This window comes from Coenobita brevimanus, chromosome 110, assembly GCF_032717465.1.
Source record: "Coenobita brevimanus isolate Jiangsu-jjx chromosome 110, ASM3271746v2, whole genome shotgun sequence".
In the NCBI taxonomy this organism is placed as follows: Eukaryota; Metazoa; Arthropoda; class Malacostraca; order Decapoda; family Coenobitidae; genus Coenobita; species Coenobita brevimanus.
Window position 1 is genome coordinate 47,843,485 of NC_137063.1, and position 19,327 is coordinate 47,862,811.

Genomic DNA, 19,327 nt, shown 5'->3' on the forward strand with positions numbered 1-19,327 from the left:
GACGCCGCTCCAAAGGTTCCCTGCACAGCGAAGGGTCGCCGGCTAATGACCGAGAGTCCCGCCGCTGAGCCACGGCACCCCCGGAACCGACAACTGCAACCCAGCAGCGGTCCCGCCTCCACAGAGGGTCCCTCTGCGGAGGTCCGCACACTAGGGTGACGCCGAACCACCATGACTCCCACCACTGGCCGACACAATAGTCCAAGAGCACACCCAGTCCTGCCTGTAACAACTTATGCGTGGTCAGAGATGAGAATTTTGATGAATGTGGAAAAGTTCACGCCATTTAAAGCAAAGTGATAGCATAGAGACAGGAGAAAACGAAAGAAGTTTTAGAAAAAGTGCCTTTCAAAATTAGTGGAGGCAAAGACTGGGACCCAAGGAGGGGGGAGAGGGGAAAGCAGAATGGACTGGAAGGCCATCATGCAACCAGGCCTCCACGCCTGTGGAGGGGATGAAGGTACCCCGCTAGAACTCCCCCACACACCAAGCCCCAGTCGATGCTCCGCACGACGGCAACGAGCAAGAGAACTGGGGGTGTAATCAGGGAAAGACTTTATCCTTACCCTGTATCAATTCCCTCACGATTTTTTTTCCCCTTTAACCGTTTATTAATATCTCACAGCCCTATTCATATACTGTACAGTACACATACTACAGAGAACCGTTGAGTCATCATGCTCATTTCTCATTCGCACACCAATATTTAAACTCTCTGACTCCATCTATTGTGAAAGAAACAGCACAGCACAATCACCACAAACACTGTCAAACCCTACAGATATTCCAACACTTGCAACATGAAGTACCTACTTCATGTGCAGAGCAGTACACCACCTAACACCATACTACCCCCCCTAACCCCCCCCCTGCAAACACTCCAAATATCCACGTATCAGGCGTCCCTAAACAAGAGATGATCAAAGTTCACCTACCTAGGCTTAAAATAGCAGGACATGACCCAGGCCAAAACTACCAGCTTTTGTTGAGTGTAATCACTTGACATGTGCCCAACTTCAAAACACACACACACACAAACCAGTGGAGCACCAGAGGAGCAATGCACAGCACATGCCACACCAAGACAGGAGCATCAAGTGCGGGGAGCATGTGGGACAACAAAGAGGCAATTACTCACTTGTGGTCAATCTTCTGCTCAATCAGACTGACTAGGGTTTACAACACAACTTGTATTAGTGCCACCCACCTAATTTTTATGCCCAAGCAAAGCTACTCAACTCTATCCCCCCAAAAATAGAGGTTGGTGGACTACAGAAGGGCAATTTCGGCCTTAGGTCCATCAGGTTCACATTCAGGTAAGCCCCAGGCCACAACCCATGGCCTCACCCGTTTTCTCCGGTCATTTCAAGTACAAAACACTGAAAAATGTGATACAACCAAAGCTGAGGCTTAATACAAACTAAGCTTTTTGTCGAGAACCCTTAAAATACTATTGCATGCTTTCAAGTAATTATGTATCACAGTACAATAACCACTAGGTTACATTACTAAGATTGCAATGAAAACCTGTAACAGCATCATATATCTATTCCAAATATTCATTAGGATAATTAAAATCCTATATTAGGTTATGGAACAGAAGTTTATTGTTGCCAATATCCATTTAAAGTCTCATCCATAGCACACTGTTACACTTTTTTTAGCATTTTACTGATGGAACTGTTATAAGATTTTTTGCCCGTTGGTTGGGCATTTTCAGTTTTTATAAAACATTTTAATTTTTTATATATATATATATACCATTTGTTTTTTCCTTACCGGTACTTATAAAATGGCATGTCTGAACTTTTCAACTTAAATGGATTCCATACTAATAAAACTCTTGGTTGACAAATGTTCCGACCTGCCATAGGGTTGCATTATAATGAACAGAAAGGTTACATTATAAGCAGCTGCTGCAGTTAATGGTTACTTGTCTTAAGGTTTTTTATTTATTTTACTATTTTTTTAGATTTTTTTTTTTTGTATTATGACACCTACTTGACAGACTGTTCACGTGGTTGTGGTCGAACCTAAATATGCCCTATCTATTGGAGTCCAACACAGCATGCAAATAAAATGGTCATTAAAATAAAGGACCTTTCAAGAAATGAACACCTTAATAAAAACTGATACTCCAAAGACAGGGCACAAAAGAAAACTAAATCAAGCAAAAGTGCTGCCTTGATAAAACTTGAGATGAAAGAGGTCTGTAGAAACAATCTTACTGTCCATGTGGACTGCTACTGCAGTGGCCAGCAGACTCTTCAGCTTCACTAAAATCAAAGTCTTGAATTTTACATGTCATCCTTCTTCTGAGCAGCTACTGCTACAGCCACAACTTGCTGCTTGGCCTGGTGAGCCTGAAGCACAGCAACTGCCTCCTCTACTTTTGCCTTGAGAGAGTTGCGATCCTCCAGCATGTGCAGCAGATCAGAATTGTCAATTTCCAATAACATGCCAGTAATCTTACCAGCAAGTTCAGGATAGATCTCACGAATGAGAGGGAAGAGTCGCTCACCCAGCATCTGCTTCTGTTCTTGAGGCAAGGCTGCAGCCAACATTGATGGGGTAAGTGGCTCCTGACCCTGGATGTGCACAGCTGGCTGGGCCACTGGGGCCACCGCAGCAGCAGCAGCTGGGCCTCCACCTGACACAGCTGGAGGATTACGCATGTTGTTGGTGTACTTGTAGTTGGAAGCACGTGCGGCAGTTGAGAGGGCAGCTGTTGGTGGCACACCAGCAGTAGGAGCAACAGGTCTAGCTGCCTGCAGCAGATTGGGTATTTGTTGCTGCTGAGCAGCTGCAGCAGCAGTAGCCATGGGACGGACATTGCGAGGAGGCTGTGTTTGGCGTGGGGCAGATCTGAATGGAGCAGCCTGCATGGGGAAGGCCGCAGTGGCCTGGGCTCCAGCCCGAACCTGTGCTGCTGGCTGAGCTGGCCAGCGAGGGGTGGCTCTGATCTGTGCTGCCATCTGTGGAGTATAGAAACGCTGAGCCTGTGGCATTGTTGGCATGAAGTAACTGGTACCACCAGGCTGGAACATCTGTCCCATCTGCTGCATCCTCATGCCTGCAACACGCTGCATGTACTGAGAAGCCAAGTGAGCCTTGCGGTCTTCACGGCGTTGTGCCAGAGCAACATACAATGGTTTGCTGACCAAGATTCTGCCATTCATCTCTGTAACTGCACGTGTAGCTTCTTCTGGTGTAGAGAAGCAAACAAAACCAAAGCCCTTTGATCGTCCATCTTCAGTCATGACTTTGGCACTGGTGATTGTTCCATAGTTTGAGAATTCCTTTCGCAGCCTTTCATCATCAATTGTATCGTCGAGATTCTTGATGTAAAGGTTGACACCTTGGTACCTATTCATCCTCTCAATCTTCATCATTTCAAATTTCTTCTTCAATTCAGCCTGACGTTCTCCTCTCTTCTGGGCTCTTCCTACGTAAATCTGTTTGCCATTCATCTCCTTGCCATTTAGATCCTCACAAGCCTTCTCAGCAGCTTCAGGCTCTTCAAATGCAACAAACCCAAAACCTTTGGACTTCCCCTCCTCATTGCACATCACTCTGTGACTGGTAATCTTACCAAAAGCAGAGAAAACTTCATACAGCTTCTCATCATCCAAATCCTCTCCAAAGTTCTTGACATACACATTAGTAAAACGCTTTGCCTTCTCACCCAACTCTTTTTCTCTCTCTGCTCTGGGGATAAATTTGCCCACATAAACTTTCTTGCCATTAAGCAACATTCCATTTACTTTCTGGATGGCACTCCTGGCAGCCTCTTCGGTCTCAAAGTGTACAAATCCATAGCCCTTGGAATTACCTGTCTCATCTGTGGCAACCTGGAACAAAAAATGGCTGCAGTTACTTTTATGATTATCTTTATATAAACTAGTACAAGCTGAACCTAGAAACAAGAAAATGGCACAAACGTAAGCCCAGAAGTGTCCTGATGCAGGTTATGCACCAATTCACCACATTCACAATCCTTACTTCAAATAGAATCACTCCCCCCTCCCCCCCCATTTCAAGTTCTTGTACAACTCATCATCAACCACAAAGTTCTAGTGAAGTCATGGTCTCAATTTCATTAACAGCTTTATTACCTATCACTTCATGTCACTTTACCTCACAATGAAACCTCCTTCCATTATGCCTAGAATAAAGCTTACAACAATTCATCTCCATTCAACAGATAATCCCTCAACCATCTCAAGGTTCATGACGGAAGTTGCAAAATTAGTGCTAAAATTATCATGGGTGAAAGACCACAGTACAGCATAAACTAATTGCAAATTTGAACAACCACATGTTTTAAGTATAACAAAAACTAAGACTAATTGCTGAGATGTGTAGTTAGTGCTCAGACTGATGACAAAGAGACCATGACTGTAAGCTATGCAACTAATTCTAAAATCAAAACAGCCCAGCCATGCAAAATTATTAAGTGCTGAACAATGGTGTGGCTAAGAAAAAATTTAACATCTGCATGGTTCATACGTAAGTTCACATTAACAGGTACTACCATTTAACCTCTTCAATACAATTATGCATTTTCATATTTACTCTTGCTACCTTCAGACATTCTTTGGAGAGTGATTAAAATGAAAGCTGCAACTAACCTGGCCAGTTTAAAAAACAAGAGAGAGTTAACAGATCAACTTTATGGCTATCTGGCAAGCATTACAATACTTCTGGCTACTGCTCTGTGGTGTGTAGGCTGAAGTCACCTTTGATCATACTGCTTGGGGGAAAACTTTTATAAAATCTGAAAAACTTGAAAACTTTATGAAACCTGTGTGAACTGCCCGTCTTTAGAACTACAGTCGAGGTAAATAATATCTGCAACATACTGAATATGGGGTGCATCTCGTATGGATCAACCACTTGGAGGTGGTGGTCCATATAAACCCAAAGGGACCAAAATATTAAAACACAGACTGACAATTTTTGGCATAAGATATACTATTTTCTTGCAATACAGGAAGAAAACTAAATGGGAAATTATGTTCCTGAATATTATTCAAATACATTAACAACTAGAATGGTACTCGGAGCGCACACCTCCCCCAAGGCCCAACGTGCAGTTCCTTCTAATTCAATCAAGTCTAAGCCAATATCAAACTCATAACCCTATATGTTGTAACACCATAATTATAAACTACCCATAACTCTATCAATTTTTTTAATCGCTGTAACAGCCAACAAACCAGTGCATATCATTTCATAATCTGCATCATGGAAGAATAACAGGTTGACACAAACTGTACACAATCGAAGATACCAACATCCTAGATATGCCTGATTTTTTTTTCATCAAGATCTATGCAATATTCAATGACAAATCTACGTGAATGTCGAAAAATGCCCTATCTTGCAACGTTAAAGAAAGTGAAAAAAAATTCCTGGATCCGCAATTTTATCCAGACGTGTACCAAAATTTAATGGAGTCTATTCTGGGGCAAGGTCCATTCTCCTACCAAGTTTCATGGAAATCCATCCAGTAGTTTTTGTGTAATCTTGCTCACAAACCAACCAACCAACCAACAAACACAGACAGGGGTGAAAACATAACCTCCTTGGCGGAGTAATAACTGAACTGAAAGATCTGGGAAAATTTTTATTACTATCTATCTATTGCCAGACGCCTCAAGCCCATTTGGGGTGGCCACACTGGCAAATATTGTTTTTCATGTAGGTTTTTGCAGAACTTCACTTGACTGCCTGTTATTACTCCTTAGTCCCTACTCTGCAGTATATGGAAATTCAAAGGTGTCCCTTCCACCTAACTCATTGCTGAACCCCAAGATAAGTCTTCATTAACAAGCCTTCCTCTTCACCAAAAGCATAAGAACTTAGTGTGGCTGCAATGTACCATACACACCCACTTTGTCAAGTACGGACCATGACTGTACAGTGTAGGATTTAAAACTATGTCTAATAACGAATGCCACAACTTGTTACTCAGTTTTATGGTGTCTTATCACAGCTATTCACCATCCTTACCCACATCACCATCCACTACAGTAGTTTAGCAAAGAGGATTATGAATCTGATAATTACATCACGGGAGAAAGCTCGGTGGTAGCTGGGGGCGACCATCATCCACCCACTTGGTGTGTGATACCCTGTTTTTGGGAGCTAGCTCCACATTGAGTGGCAAGACAAATGATTTCCTGCAAACCAGGAAATCATTTACAATGCTGGATGGTAACCTTATAACCAACCAACATGAAAACAAGTCAGTTGGCGGAGAGTTAGTGCCACTCCCCGGAAAATAACTAACTAAAAATACGAACATGAAGCCTCGGACCAGGACTGACCAAAAGATGATGACTAAGGACCGAACAAAGGACTTGGTATGGACAGCTACATGGAATGTAAGGGGTGCGAATGATGAGGTGAGAGACAGATTGTACAGGTGCTTGAGGGTGTGAAAGTGGATGTATATGGATTAACAAACTAAATGCAGAGGTGAAAGTGTGAGAATGGGAGTATGGATGGGGTATATGTGCAGAAGTAGTTCAGAATGAGAGGGCAAAAGAAGGAGTGTGTATTGTTGTGAGTAACAGATGGAAGAAAAACATAAGAGTATGGATCAGTTGGCTCAAGGATTGTGTGGGTAAGAGTGAAAGTTGGACTACAAATGCGGGTGACTAGGTGTGTGTATGCGCCAACGCAAGATCGTGTAAGCAGAGTGAGAGAAGAGTTCTGGACAAATGTGGAGGTGTGCTTGGAAAAGTTTGAATTCCTAGGAATGAGAGTGTTCTTGAATGGAGATATGAATGGAAGAGCAGGGAATATGAAGGTGGATGGAGTAGTTGGTGAGTGGGGCGTGCCTGCAGAGGTGGATGAGAATGGCAGTGCCTAGCGGACATTTGTGCCGGGAGGGGGTTGGTGATAGCTAATACCCTCTTCAGGCACAAAATGATCCACAGGTATACATGGCAATTGATGAGAAGGGTGGATGGTGAACTGAATGAACGGAAGGCAATGACTGATTATGTGCGTGTGGACGAAAGGATGAGAAGGTGTGATGGATGCAAGAGTATATAGAGGTTGGGGAAGTGGACTTTCAGGCCACCACTTGGTGGTGGTCAGAATGAAAGTACATATGAAATGGAGAAATAGAAGGGAAGGACAGGAGGAAGCAGTTCTTACAAGGAGGGTAGAAAAGTTAAAAAGAGGATGGAAAAAAGGCAGAATAGAAGAGGGAAGTGGAGGAGTGATTGGGTAAGTTTAGATTAGAGCAGATGGGGGACGTGGAAGGTGTGTGTGAGATATTCATGGAAAAAATCTGTGCAGCATGCGAGGTGGTGTGTGGGGTGAAGAGAAGATGAAAGGGCATGCAGGGAACAGCATGGTGGACTAAAGAGGTGAGAGGCTGTGGCACAAAAGAAAAAAGCATATAGTGAGTGGATGAGAAACAGGGGCGTGGAAGAAATTGAGAGACGGAAAAGCGAGTAGAGAGGAAGAGAGGTGAAAAGATTAGCGAGAGAAAGGAAAAAATGGATGAGGAATTTGGAAGGAATCCAAGTGTAAAGAGGAGGAAATTTAAGAAAATGTTCTGGCAGGAGATAAAGAAAGTTAGACAGGGTGCCAAAGAAGTTAGTTGGGGAGTGAAAGATAAAAATGGTACGTTACTAGTGGAGAAGAGAGAAAAAGTGAGCAGATAGAGAGAACACCAATGAAAAGTTGAACATAGAAAATGAAAGTAATGCAAGTATAAGTGGCTGGGGAATGGCTGAAAGAAGCAGGGATGTGAGAAGAGAGGAAGAAATCAGTTGGATGGAAGTTGTGGATGCAATGAATAAAGTTAAAATGGGGAAAGCCCCAGGAATTGATGGAGTGTGTGGTGAAATGCTGAAGCATGGGGAAGAGATATTAGTAGAATGGATGTGGAAGATGTGCAGATTGGCCTGGGAGGAAGGCAGAGTCCCGGAGGATTGGAAGTCAGGTATAATTGTTTCCCTGTACAAAGGAAAAGGGGAAAAAGAAGTGTGCAGTAATCATAGGGGCAATATGCCTTTTTAGTGTAATAGGAAATATATATGGTAGGATACTTACTGACAGAGTTAAGAGAAATAATAGAGAAATTAGTTGGAGAAGAATAGGGAGGTTTTACGAAGGGAAGAGGTGTAAATCAGATATTCATTCTTAGATCTTTAGTGGAAAAGTTTCTAGAGAAGGGAAAGAAGTTGTATGCAGCCTTCATGGATTTGGAGAAAGCATATGACAGAGTGGATAGACAAGGATTGTGAAAAGTATTAAGAATATAATATATTCTTAATACTTTCTACAATCCTTTATGAAGTAGATGGGAAGTCTTTGAATGCTGTGAAGAGTATGTATGACGGTGCCATGGCTGCAGTGCGTGTGGATGGTGAACCGAGTGAATTTTTCTATTTGAAGGCTGGATTGAAACAGGGATGTGTCATGTCCCCATGGTTGTTCAATCTGTATATGGATGGAGTTATAAGAGAGATACAAGTCAGGGCAGTGGATATTGGAGTGGCCCTAGTGAGAAGGCAGTGCAGGGCTCTTGTTTGGAGAGCCACAGCTCGCAAATGCAAGTATTTTTTCCCTTCGGCAAACAAATTTTACATGCAAGTTGCCTTTTGGCAAGGAGAAAATACATCCACATCAAAACCCACTTAACTACAAAATAAGTAAATCTTACTTAAATGAACAAGAAAAAGCACGTTGTGATCGATTTTAAGTCTTTCCTCGTCGCCACCATGAATGTACCTCAATAACTCATTATATGATTCTAATCATCACAATGTGTAAATAAATAAATTTATTGCTCGTAAAATATTTCGGCTCGTAGTCTAAAATTTTATTTGGCTCACAATTCCAAAACCTTAGGAGCCAAATGGCTCGCAACCATCGGCAGTTAGCAAGAGCCCTGCAGTGTTTGGAAACTCCCTGAACTGTTGTTTGCAGATGATACTGTGTTAAGTGAAGACGAAGGGGAGCTGCAAGGCTTGGTGGATGAGTTTAGGAGTGTGTGTAAGAAACTGAATCTAAAGGTGAATGTAGTGAAGAGTAATGTTATAGTCTTCGAGAGAAGTGAAGTTAGTGAACGTACAGTGAGATTGGACGGGGAGGAAATGGAGAAATGTGAGTGTGTTTAAGTACTTTGGTAGTGTGATGAGTAAGGATGGAAGTTTAGAGGGTGAGGTGCTTGAAAGGGTGCAGCAGGGAAGAAAGGTTGCTGGCTCCTTGAGAGCAGCGATAAAAAACAGGAAAGTGAGCATGGAAGTGAAAAAGCTACTACACGACACTATTGTTACACCAACTCTAATGTATGGAAGTGAAGCTTGGACATTGTTGGAGGGACAGAAGTTAAGAGTGAGAGCAGTGGAAGAAAGTTATTTGAGAGGTGCATGTGGAGTCACATGGAGAGACAGGCTGACAAATGAGGAAGTGAAGGAGCAGTGTGGTGTGGATGTGATAGGAGGCGTTAGGAGAAACACATTAACCCTCCTCATGTAATGTGGGGTCTGTGGGACCCCAGCTATTTTTCTTAAGTGTTGTTTCACATATTACTATAAAGTCTTGGGATCTGGTTTTCCCTCTCCCTACCTGACTAGTAGACTAGTTTAGGGAGGTGATGGGGTCAGTTCGGGATCTGGCTCTATTTTCACGATAAAGGGCCTCGGGGTCCAGTGGACCCCACATTACCTAACCTGTTTTTTTTTTTCCATATATATCTTGCATACCCCCAGTTTTTTTTTATGACATGCGCTTCTTACTTCTTACAGAAACATTGGCCATTACTGTACAGCATGCAATGATAGTAAACTGGTGAAACATATCAAGTTTGATATGGCAGCCACTAGTTTCAGTTGGTATAAAATTTGTTGTTTTTTCATTTTAATTTTCCAAACAATATTTCATCACTTATATTTTCATACATTTTGCATTAAATTGAAGGAAAAGGACTACAGAAACTGTGTACAAGTGATTGTTTCAATAAAGTTGTTGTAAGTATTTTTGGTGATTTTTTAAAGATTGGGATCTGACAGACTCCACATTACTTAACTAAGGATAAAGTTTTAGGTTTACCTGAATAGGGTTAAAGTGGTTTGGCCATGTGGAGAGGAGGAAGAGAGAGAGACTCATGAGAAGAGTCTATGTGAGCGAGGTGGAGGGAGGGGGAGGGAGAGGAACGGGGAGGCCGAGAATGAGATGGAGGGATGGAGTGGAGAGGTATATGAGAGAGGGGTATGTGAAAGGGAAGCAGGGTAGTGAAATGGCGGAGGACCGAGTGATATGGAGGCGATTTGTTTGTGGCCACCTCTTATGGGATTAAGGCGTCTGGTGATAGATAGATAGATAGAGAAAGCTTACCCCTCACCACGACTCAAAAGAGTTAGACACTTCGTGGTATAGCTGATCAAAATTCCCACAGTGCTGACAAGACTACCAGCTCTGCATCACTGCATATACAGAGATTTTAGCAGACTTACACCACCATGTATGGACCACAGTAACTCCACCCAACAAACCACTTTCCTTTGCACTTTAGTAGATGGTGAACTTTCCTGAGTTTTAAATGGTTTTGACTGATGGTTTCTAGTTTGTGACCATCAGACACGTTTATGTGAAGCTACTCATTCTGGAGGCTTGAATGATGAGCGAATGGAAGCATGGCCCATTGGACTGGGCAAATTGGGGCTGTCTGGACACTGCTAGTCCTCACCCTGCCCTAGGGAGGGAATGGAGGTACAGATGATGTTTTGTCTTTGGCTGTTTGTATAGGATGGTTTGCCTTATGAAACTTTTTTTTTTTTGCACGATTGCTTTTTCCAACACCTGAGAGTTAAGGAGGAGCTCTCTACACTTCTTGCTTAGAAGAGTTCAGAATAGCTGGAGGAAAGAGCAAAGAGCATGGACTGTTAAGTAAACTGAAATCTACTGGAGTTTTAGAATTCCATATGCAATGATAAAAGACAGTATAGAAGATCTAAGGATTACACAAGTATGCATACTTATGAAATAAGGCTATAAAAGCACACAAGGACTACACATCCTCTGACAGCTTTTAAACAATATTCCCCTGTCAGTACAAACAAATCTACTCTGCCATATACAAAACACTCCTGTCATTACACAACAGAACAACAAGCACAAAATCACCACACAAACATTCAAACCCTGTATATCATCCCACTTCCAGACACTGGAATACTGATGATGCAATGCCTGCATCCTCACTTCACAACCAGGGCAATATTATCTATCTATCTATCTACAGCCCGACGCACTAATCCCACAAAGGGTGACTGCAGACAAAACTCCTCCAAGTCGCTCTGTCACCCACCATTTGACCACCCTCCCCCCAACTCACCCCCCCCTCCCTCATATACCTCTCAACTCCATCCCTCCAACTCATCCTCTGTCTACCCCTCCCTCCACCTCACCTCATACACCGTCTTAGTCAGTCTTTCATTCTCCATTCTCTCCACATGTCCAAACCACTGCAGTGTATTTCTCCTAATCTTCTCAACCACATCCACCACACAATGTTCCTTCACTTCTTCATTCGTCAACCTGTCCCTTCATGTCACTTCACATGCTCCTCTCAAGTAACTCATTTCCACTGCTCTCACTCTGACTTGTTCCCCTTTTGCAAGGTCCACGCCTCGCTTCAATAAGTCGCAGTAGGAATCACAATACTATCATGCAATGACTTCTTAACTTCCCTACTCACCTCCCTATTTCTCATCACTATCAGTGAACCAACAACCTTCCTACCCTGCTGTACCCTTTCACGCACTTCATCCCCCAATGTTCCATCCTTACTCATCACTCTACCCAAGTACTTGAATGCACTCTCATTCTCCATATCGTCACCATCCAACCTCACTGTACATTCTGTGACTTCATTCCTCTCAAACACCATAACTTTACTTTTGTTTACATTAACTTTCAGCTTCCTCCTCCTACACACTGTCCCAAATTCATTCGACAAACCTTGCAACTCCCATTCATCTTCACTCATACTGTATCATCAGCAAACAGCAACACCGGAATCTGCCAAATCTCACCCTCATTCATTAGAGCCACCCCCACATCCATTGCCCTACCTTACACCTCCTTTACAACCCCATCCATGTATATATTAAACAGCCATGGAGACATAACACAACCCTGTTTCAGTCCCACATTGAGATCAAAGAACTCACTCAGCTCACCATCCACTCGCACCGTAGCCCTAGCTGCTTCATACATACTCTTCACAGCACTCAACAGTTTCCCCTCCACTCCATATATTCTTAATACCTTCCATATATTTGCCTATCTATTCTGTCATAAGCTTTCTCCAAGTCCATGAAGGCAGCATACACTTTCTTTCCCTTCTCTAGATACTTCTCTACTAAACATCTTAGAAAAAATATCTGATCTACACACCCTTTTCCCTTCCTAAATCCCCCTTCTTCTTCTCTAACTAGCTCCTCTGTCATATGCCAAACCCTATCAATAAGTATTCTACCATATATTTTACCAGTCACACTAAGAAGGCAAATACCCCTATGGTTACCACATACTTCTCTCTCCCCTTTTCCTTTGTATAAAGGAACAATTATACCTGATTTCCAGTCCTCTGGAACCCTTCCCTCTTCCCAAGCCAATCTACACACCTTCCATATCCACTCCACAACAATCTCACCCCCATACCTCAGCATTTCACCACACACTCCATCAATTCCTGGGGTCTTTCCCAACTTGATCATCTTCATTGCTTCCACTACTTCCGCTCTACTGATCTCTTCCTCCCTCCTCTCATCTCTTCTTCTCTCATCCATTACCCAATCACTTATACTCACACTGCTGTCACTCTCTACATTCAACATATCCTCAAAGTGCTCCTCCCATCTCAATTTCTCTCTCTTCTCCACCAACAACCTATTATTCCTATCTTTCACTCCCCTACTATTTCCCCTTTCACACTGCCTTACTTTCATTACCTCCTTTCAAAAAAATTTCTTACTCTCCCTCCATTTCACACTCAGATTTCTCCCAAACTCTTCATCCACTTTCTTCTTACTCTCCTTCACCAGTCTCTTCATCTCCCTTCTCCTGCTCACATATACCTCTCTCTCATCTTCTCCCCTACCTCTACTCACTAACCATTCACTATATGCCTTTTGTTCCACAGCTCGTTTCACCTCATCATTCCATCATGCTGTCCCTTGCACACCCTTGCATCATCTCCTCACTCCACAAACCACCTCACATGCTGCGCCTATCTCTTCTGTAAATATCTTATACGTCTTCCACCCCTTCCATCTGCTCTAGCTCATACCTTCCCAATCTTTCTTCCTCTATGCTCTTATACTCTGCCATTTTCTCACTATCTTGCAAATTCTCCACTCTTCTCACAGGAGTTTTTTCCTCCTGTCTTCTCCTTCGTCTCCTCAACCATTTTCTTTGCAGCTTTACCCTGGCCATCACAAAGTGATGGTCCAAGACTCCATTCCCCCACCCTCTCCACACTCTTGCATCCAACACTTGTCTTCTCATTCGCTCATCCACACACACATAGTCTATCACTGCCTTTCGTTCAACAAGTTCACCATCCATCCTCCTCATTACTCTCCATGTATACCGGTGGATCATCTTATGCTGAAAGTAGGTGTTGGTTATTGCCAACCCCTTACCAGCACAGATGTCCACCAAAGCACTACCACTCCCATCTACTTCAGCTGGCACACCCCACTGACCAACCACCCCATCCACTCGTACATTCCCAACTTTACCATTCATGTCTCCAATCAAAAGCACTCTCTCGGTCCTCTCAAATTTGTCCATACATACTTCTACTCTCGCCCAAAACTCATCTTTCACTCTTGCCACTCGGTCCTCTGTCGAAGCATACACACATACAATCACCCACGCTTGTATACCTACTTTCATCCTCACCCATACAATCCTTGCACCCACTGTTCTATACTCTCTTATATTCTCCTTCCACTTCTTGCTTATTATCAGACATACTCCCTCTCTTGCCCTCTCATTTTCATTAACTCCTGCACATATACCTACACCATATTCCCATTCTCTCACCCTTTCACCTTTCCATTTAGTTTCAGTCAATCCACATATATCCACTCTTGCATCCTCAAGTACCTGAACAATCTCCCTCTCTTTCACTTCATCATTCACTCCTCTCACATTCCACGTTCCCACCCTCAGAATGTTCTTTGTCCATTCCTAAGTCGTCAACGTATGGTCCTTCCTGGTCAGAGGCACTTTATTCACTTGTTTAGATAGTTCTTTTTACGGGGTAGGGCACTAAGTGAGTTTTAACGCCAGGTATCCCTTTTTTTGGATAATGGCTAAGGCATTGCCCCTGGGTAGAGGACTTTGGTTTGGAGCGTGTAGCATTTTATGACCGGATGCCCTTCCTGATGTCTATCAATGACTCTTGGGTGGATTTGATCCTCCGACCCTTCGGTAAGAGCGGAGCGCTCTAACCCACTGAGCCACGGCACTAACCCACCACCAATATTAACTATCAGTAAACTGACATCCACTCATCTGAAGTATATTAACTGGATACAGAGTTCACCTAGCTAGACTCTGATCAGGGCACTGCTAAACCCTCATCTACCAGCTTAGATTGGATTGGGAAACATTATAAATTTCAAGTGCCACTTGAAAAATAGGATCACAACATTAACACAATGAAGCACTGAAAAGCACATGCCACACAGACTATATGATTGTCCTAAAGGACAATCATATAGGAGCAGTTTCTTACCTGTGGTCAACAGGGCTGCTAAGACACCTTGTGCCACATCAATGCTTAATCAAACAAACCCTCAATTATCCAAATTTCGTAAACTCTTTCGTTTCAAATTCAAAGATTTAGCTCCTCCACCCTTTGTTCCAATTAATCTGTCATCTATTTGTTCTCTGCAATGTCACTCCTAATACTTGACCAATGGGATGGGCAGTGAAACATGTTTTGTGGGTTTCAAAGATAAATTTTCTACACATTTTCATGTAGTTTCCTCAAATCTCAATTTTTCAAAAGCCTTTGACAATCATGCTATTGGTGAAAAAAAAAAAAAAAACAGGAATCATCATCTCCATGAAGTTAACTTCTACATACAATTAACTATTCAATAAACATCCCTTGTAACTGGTGAAAGACTAACATGGTAAATAGTCTATATGGAGAAATGTTTTCATGCATAAGTTTTGCCATATAAAATTCACTGCCGGAGCAATATATGACATGTTTTCCTGGTTGCTGTCCACTCAACACCTCTTCTACATCGCATCTCCCACAGCCTATGACGTTTTGTGTCCATCTTTGATGGAAACCTGGCCCAACCTTTCACTCGTTTCATGAATAGGTGCTGATCTGCATTGAAAGTTGGATTTGATTTGTGGTCAGCCATAGCGCAAACAAAGTTCATCATTTTGCTAACTGTTCTTGTTGTCAATGTCATGCAACCATGCAATCCCTATCACCGACGCACCTCGCCAGTCTCTTGTTTGTTTACGGTCGTACATGTGGCAGAGCAGAGTACCAAATGGAAATGTCGCAGGGGAAATTTCTCCATAGCTTTCATTATTGTTTTTAAGAAATGGAAATCTTATTAAGCATATTCGAATTATATACCGTCTTTATACATGCATGAAGGCAAAATTTTCACAAACCCTTTTTAACCCGCCGAGTCCCGCAGACGTGAATTCACGTCCTCACATGATGTGCACTCATATCCCGGAGACGTACTTTAACGCGGCAACATTGCAAGGTCCCTAATTTGCACAATTTTCAATTTTTGCGAGTGATTTTTGGCACGTATACACGGGACACCTTCCTCTACAAGATGCCAGGCAGGGACCATGCCTTACCTAGCATGACCTTCCCCCCCCCCCTTGCATGACCTTTTCTCAGCACCTGTTATCAGTGACCTGGCCAGTAAAGCCATGTCATGCCACGGTACGAAATTCAGAGCCAGAGTGATTCCCCAGTTGATGACAATGTGGAGGACAAACATTAGACGAAGCAACAGTCAGAAATGATGATCAGGTAATGTGGTAAAAAAGTCAGGAATGGTGATGATTTAGTGAGTGAAACAATGCTTATAATGCCTATATTACCGTTTGAAAACCAATATACTCTCATACTACATATAAAATCTTACCAAATAAATAAATACCGTTTATGAGTGGTGTGGAATAGATATCCTCCCATTGAACTAGTTTTCTTTGCAGCCAGCCTGATAGAAAACCCTGTAAGGTAAGGAGATACTCCTACCTGGATTGAGTATTTTAAACCTCAGGTGAGCGATTTCTCTATGAATTTTCGATGTTTCTCACCAAAAGCGGATGTTTGAGCCCCCCCCCCCCAAAAGGTCCAAAAAAGTCGGGACTGGGGCGTACCACTGTCCAGGAAACGTCGGGATGAGGAGGGTTAATACATCCTTAGAAATCACCTGACAAACAGGAGTAGAACATACATTTGAATACTGTACTATTTTTTTCCCAATCCATCTTCTTCATAAGGCAATGAATACTGCACAATCCTTATTTTTTTTTTGGTGTAAACCTATGTACAACATAACACTTAGTTTTAGCTGGCTTTGGGTACAATAACATCAAATATTGGTAGCTGTAACCTTCACACCACCAAATCATGTATCTGGGAGAAGTTCACAGACTCCCACCATATGGCAGGACCACTCATTGCACTGGCTCATTATCTTCCAAGCTCTCAATTCAACCTTGCTTAGTGATGCCAAAACCTCCACTCCCAAACTTAACATTAAAAGTACACTACCAAACCAATGCTAATAATAGGTAAATGAACCGTTCAACCTAAGCCCTTTTCCATTTACTTAATGCAAAGATTTAGTTTTAAAAACATAACCTTCAAGTACCCTTCACCACAACCAGCCCAAGCCAATTAAAACTAGTGTATCTTCATACAGAACCATAAATCTGACACTTATTGGTGCTTCAGTAAATTTCCCACATGATTTCATGTCAAAGCAATAAGCTTACCAGGATTACAAATTCTGTTCATTCTGCAATCATAAAAACTTTTATTGATCCAATATAATTTATTCATACACCAAAACAAGAACTAAACTACAGTAGATCCTCACTAACTGACTAATTGAGGGGGAAGGCTGGGTCCAATAAAGCTGATAGTTGTATCTGATGGTCCATCCCACTTAGCACAATTTCAAACATGTTAGAAATTAAATTAATACAACAGCACATTCAAGTCCTAAAAATAAACACATTTTACACTACCCTGTCCTGTAATTTCACCCTTTGGCATCTTATTTCACAGCCTTGTCACAGCACTTCGTGACTAGTACAGTACAGTACACGCTCAATATAACTAATTGGTACCAAACCTTTGATGTTAAAGCTGATAGTTCATTAACCCATGCTGTTCGGTAATTTCCCAGAGTCATGGTTTTTACTGAACAAGATCATTAAGTATAGAGCATTGTTTGGCCAAACAGTCTTACAGAATAACATACAGTACAGCCAGAACTAAACAGCTTCCTCAAATGCTCTATTCATGGCTCCTCTTGCAATGCAGGCCACCCAGAGACTGATGCAGCATTCTACCACATGCAGAGCATGCATGCACGTGTATGTGTGTGTGTAAGGGCGCCATGCTGGTCGGTATTTCTCACGCATCCATTCTTTTCCCCAACAAAATTTGTTAAATGAACATAACATTCGGCCAGTTCAAGGCAGTCGTTAAAACTAAAATTCATTAAAAGAGGGTTCAGTATATCAAGGATTTACTGTACTGCAATGGCCCGACTTTCTGGGCTATACAGTGTCAAAGTGCCCGAGCAGTCCGAAATCACAATTAATCTGGTGGAAAAGGAACAAGTACCGTTAAACTGATTATTAACTCCTCAATAGCCGTGGGATAAGAAATTTGTATGCTTCCCTGGCCGGCCCAGGGACCATTTTCTCGAAGATCTAAAATAAATTTCTTTTTCTTACAGATGTTAGGAGAACTGTTTGGCTTACTTGTCAATATGCTTTTTAGCTTTATAAACCCATGATTCACTATGATCTGAAGAAAAATTCATGAAATTAAGGTGCATGTGCCTTATGGTTCAAAGCATCTAAGATGAAGTGACTGCCTGACTGCTTGGGATGGTACCATAGAGTCATGTAAATGTAACAGTGAACTTCATTCCCTTCCAATAACTGTTCACATTTTTTTAGTAGCTCACACTAACTCAACGTCACTGACACTTATAGGATAAAGTGTTGTTACACGCTGAGGGCTATTAACCCCTCTGTGAGGCAATTCGGAATCCGCAAATATGCCCCGGGAGGCAAAAGTTTCGGGAAATTTGAGAAGTCATAGTTTCACGATTTGTGTGTTTGGGATGATGGATAATGATGAAATATCTATAAAAATAATAAAATGAATATATTTTACCTGCCCATTACTGAAGATACAGCCGATGAATGCAGTATGGGTAATCCATGAGGAAGCCACAAAACGTAAATAAACAACTTTTTTCCATCTGTTGTTTTCACTTACAGTTTGAACAAAATTCTTTTCTTATTAGAAAAACATTTCTTGCTTCTGTGTAAATTATTTTCATACAGAACTTGTTTCCATATTTTAAAAAATTGCAATTTCAACTTTTGAACTTTACTTATGCCACCAAGTACTGTACTGTAATCAGAACAGAACTTATTTCCTCTCATTCAACAAAACTTATCTTCTTGTTCTTATAGTTTGAACAGAACATTCTTTCCTTGTTAGAAAAAAATTTATTTCTTGCTTCTGTGTACAATTGTTTTCAAAAAAAAAAAAAAAAAAAAAAAAAAAAAAAAAAAACCGGAGAAAATACTCCATTTCAGAACTTTTTGTCTACACCAGCAGCCCTTGTCACTCCACTGAGTTGCATCAAATCTATAGCAATTTGGTATGAATCAATCACCATTTGCCCAGATAAACCCAGATCCATCAGCACTACCAGTACCACCAGGCCTACGGGGAGGGTCACACACCTTGGGGTCATCATCAGCATCTTCATCATCACTTAGGTCTGAATCATCATCACATGTCACTCACTGGAATAAATCCATCACTGTCACTGTCTGCCATCCCCTCCCCGTCATTACCACTCCCCTGCTCATCACTATCATACTCCAAACCTGGCGATAACTTAGGTTTCACTCCAATACTACTCACTGATACCCCAGAGGTTGATGGAGTTTGTATATCACTGGCTGAAAATCCATCAAAATCAGTGATGTCATGCACTTCCCTCTCTTCACCGAGTCTACTAGTCAC

At 42.1% G+C, this 19,327-nt stretch overlaps 1 protein-coding gene across 2 annotated transcripts in view; it reads right to left on the reverse strand.

The window, feature by feature from the left end:
• Positions 1-1,584: 1,584 nt before the first annotated feature.
• Positions 1,585-19,327, reverse strand: part of pAbp (poly(A) binding protein) — a 33,786-nt gene continuing 16,043 nt past the window's right edge. For both annotated transcript variants that reach the window (XM_080286090.1, XM_080286091.1), the window contains exon 4: positions 1,585-3,851. In XM_080286090.1, coding sequence (XP_080142216.1) covers positions 2,298-3,851 — 1,554 coding nt within the window. In that variant the 3' untranslated portion in view covers positions 1,585-2,297. The remainder of the gene's footprint in view (positions 3,852-19,327) is intronic.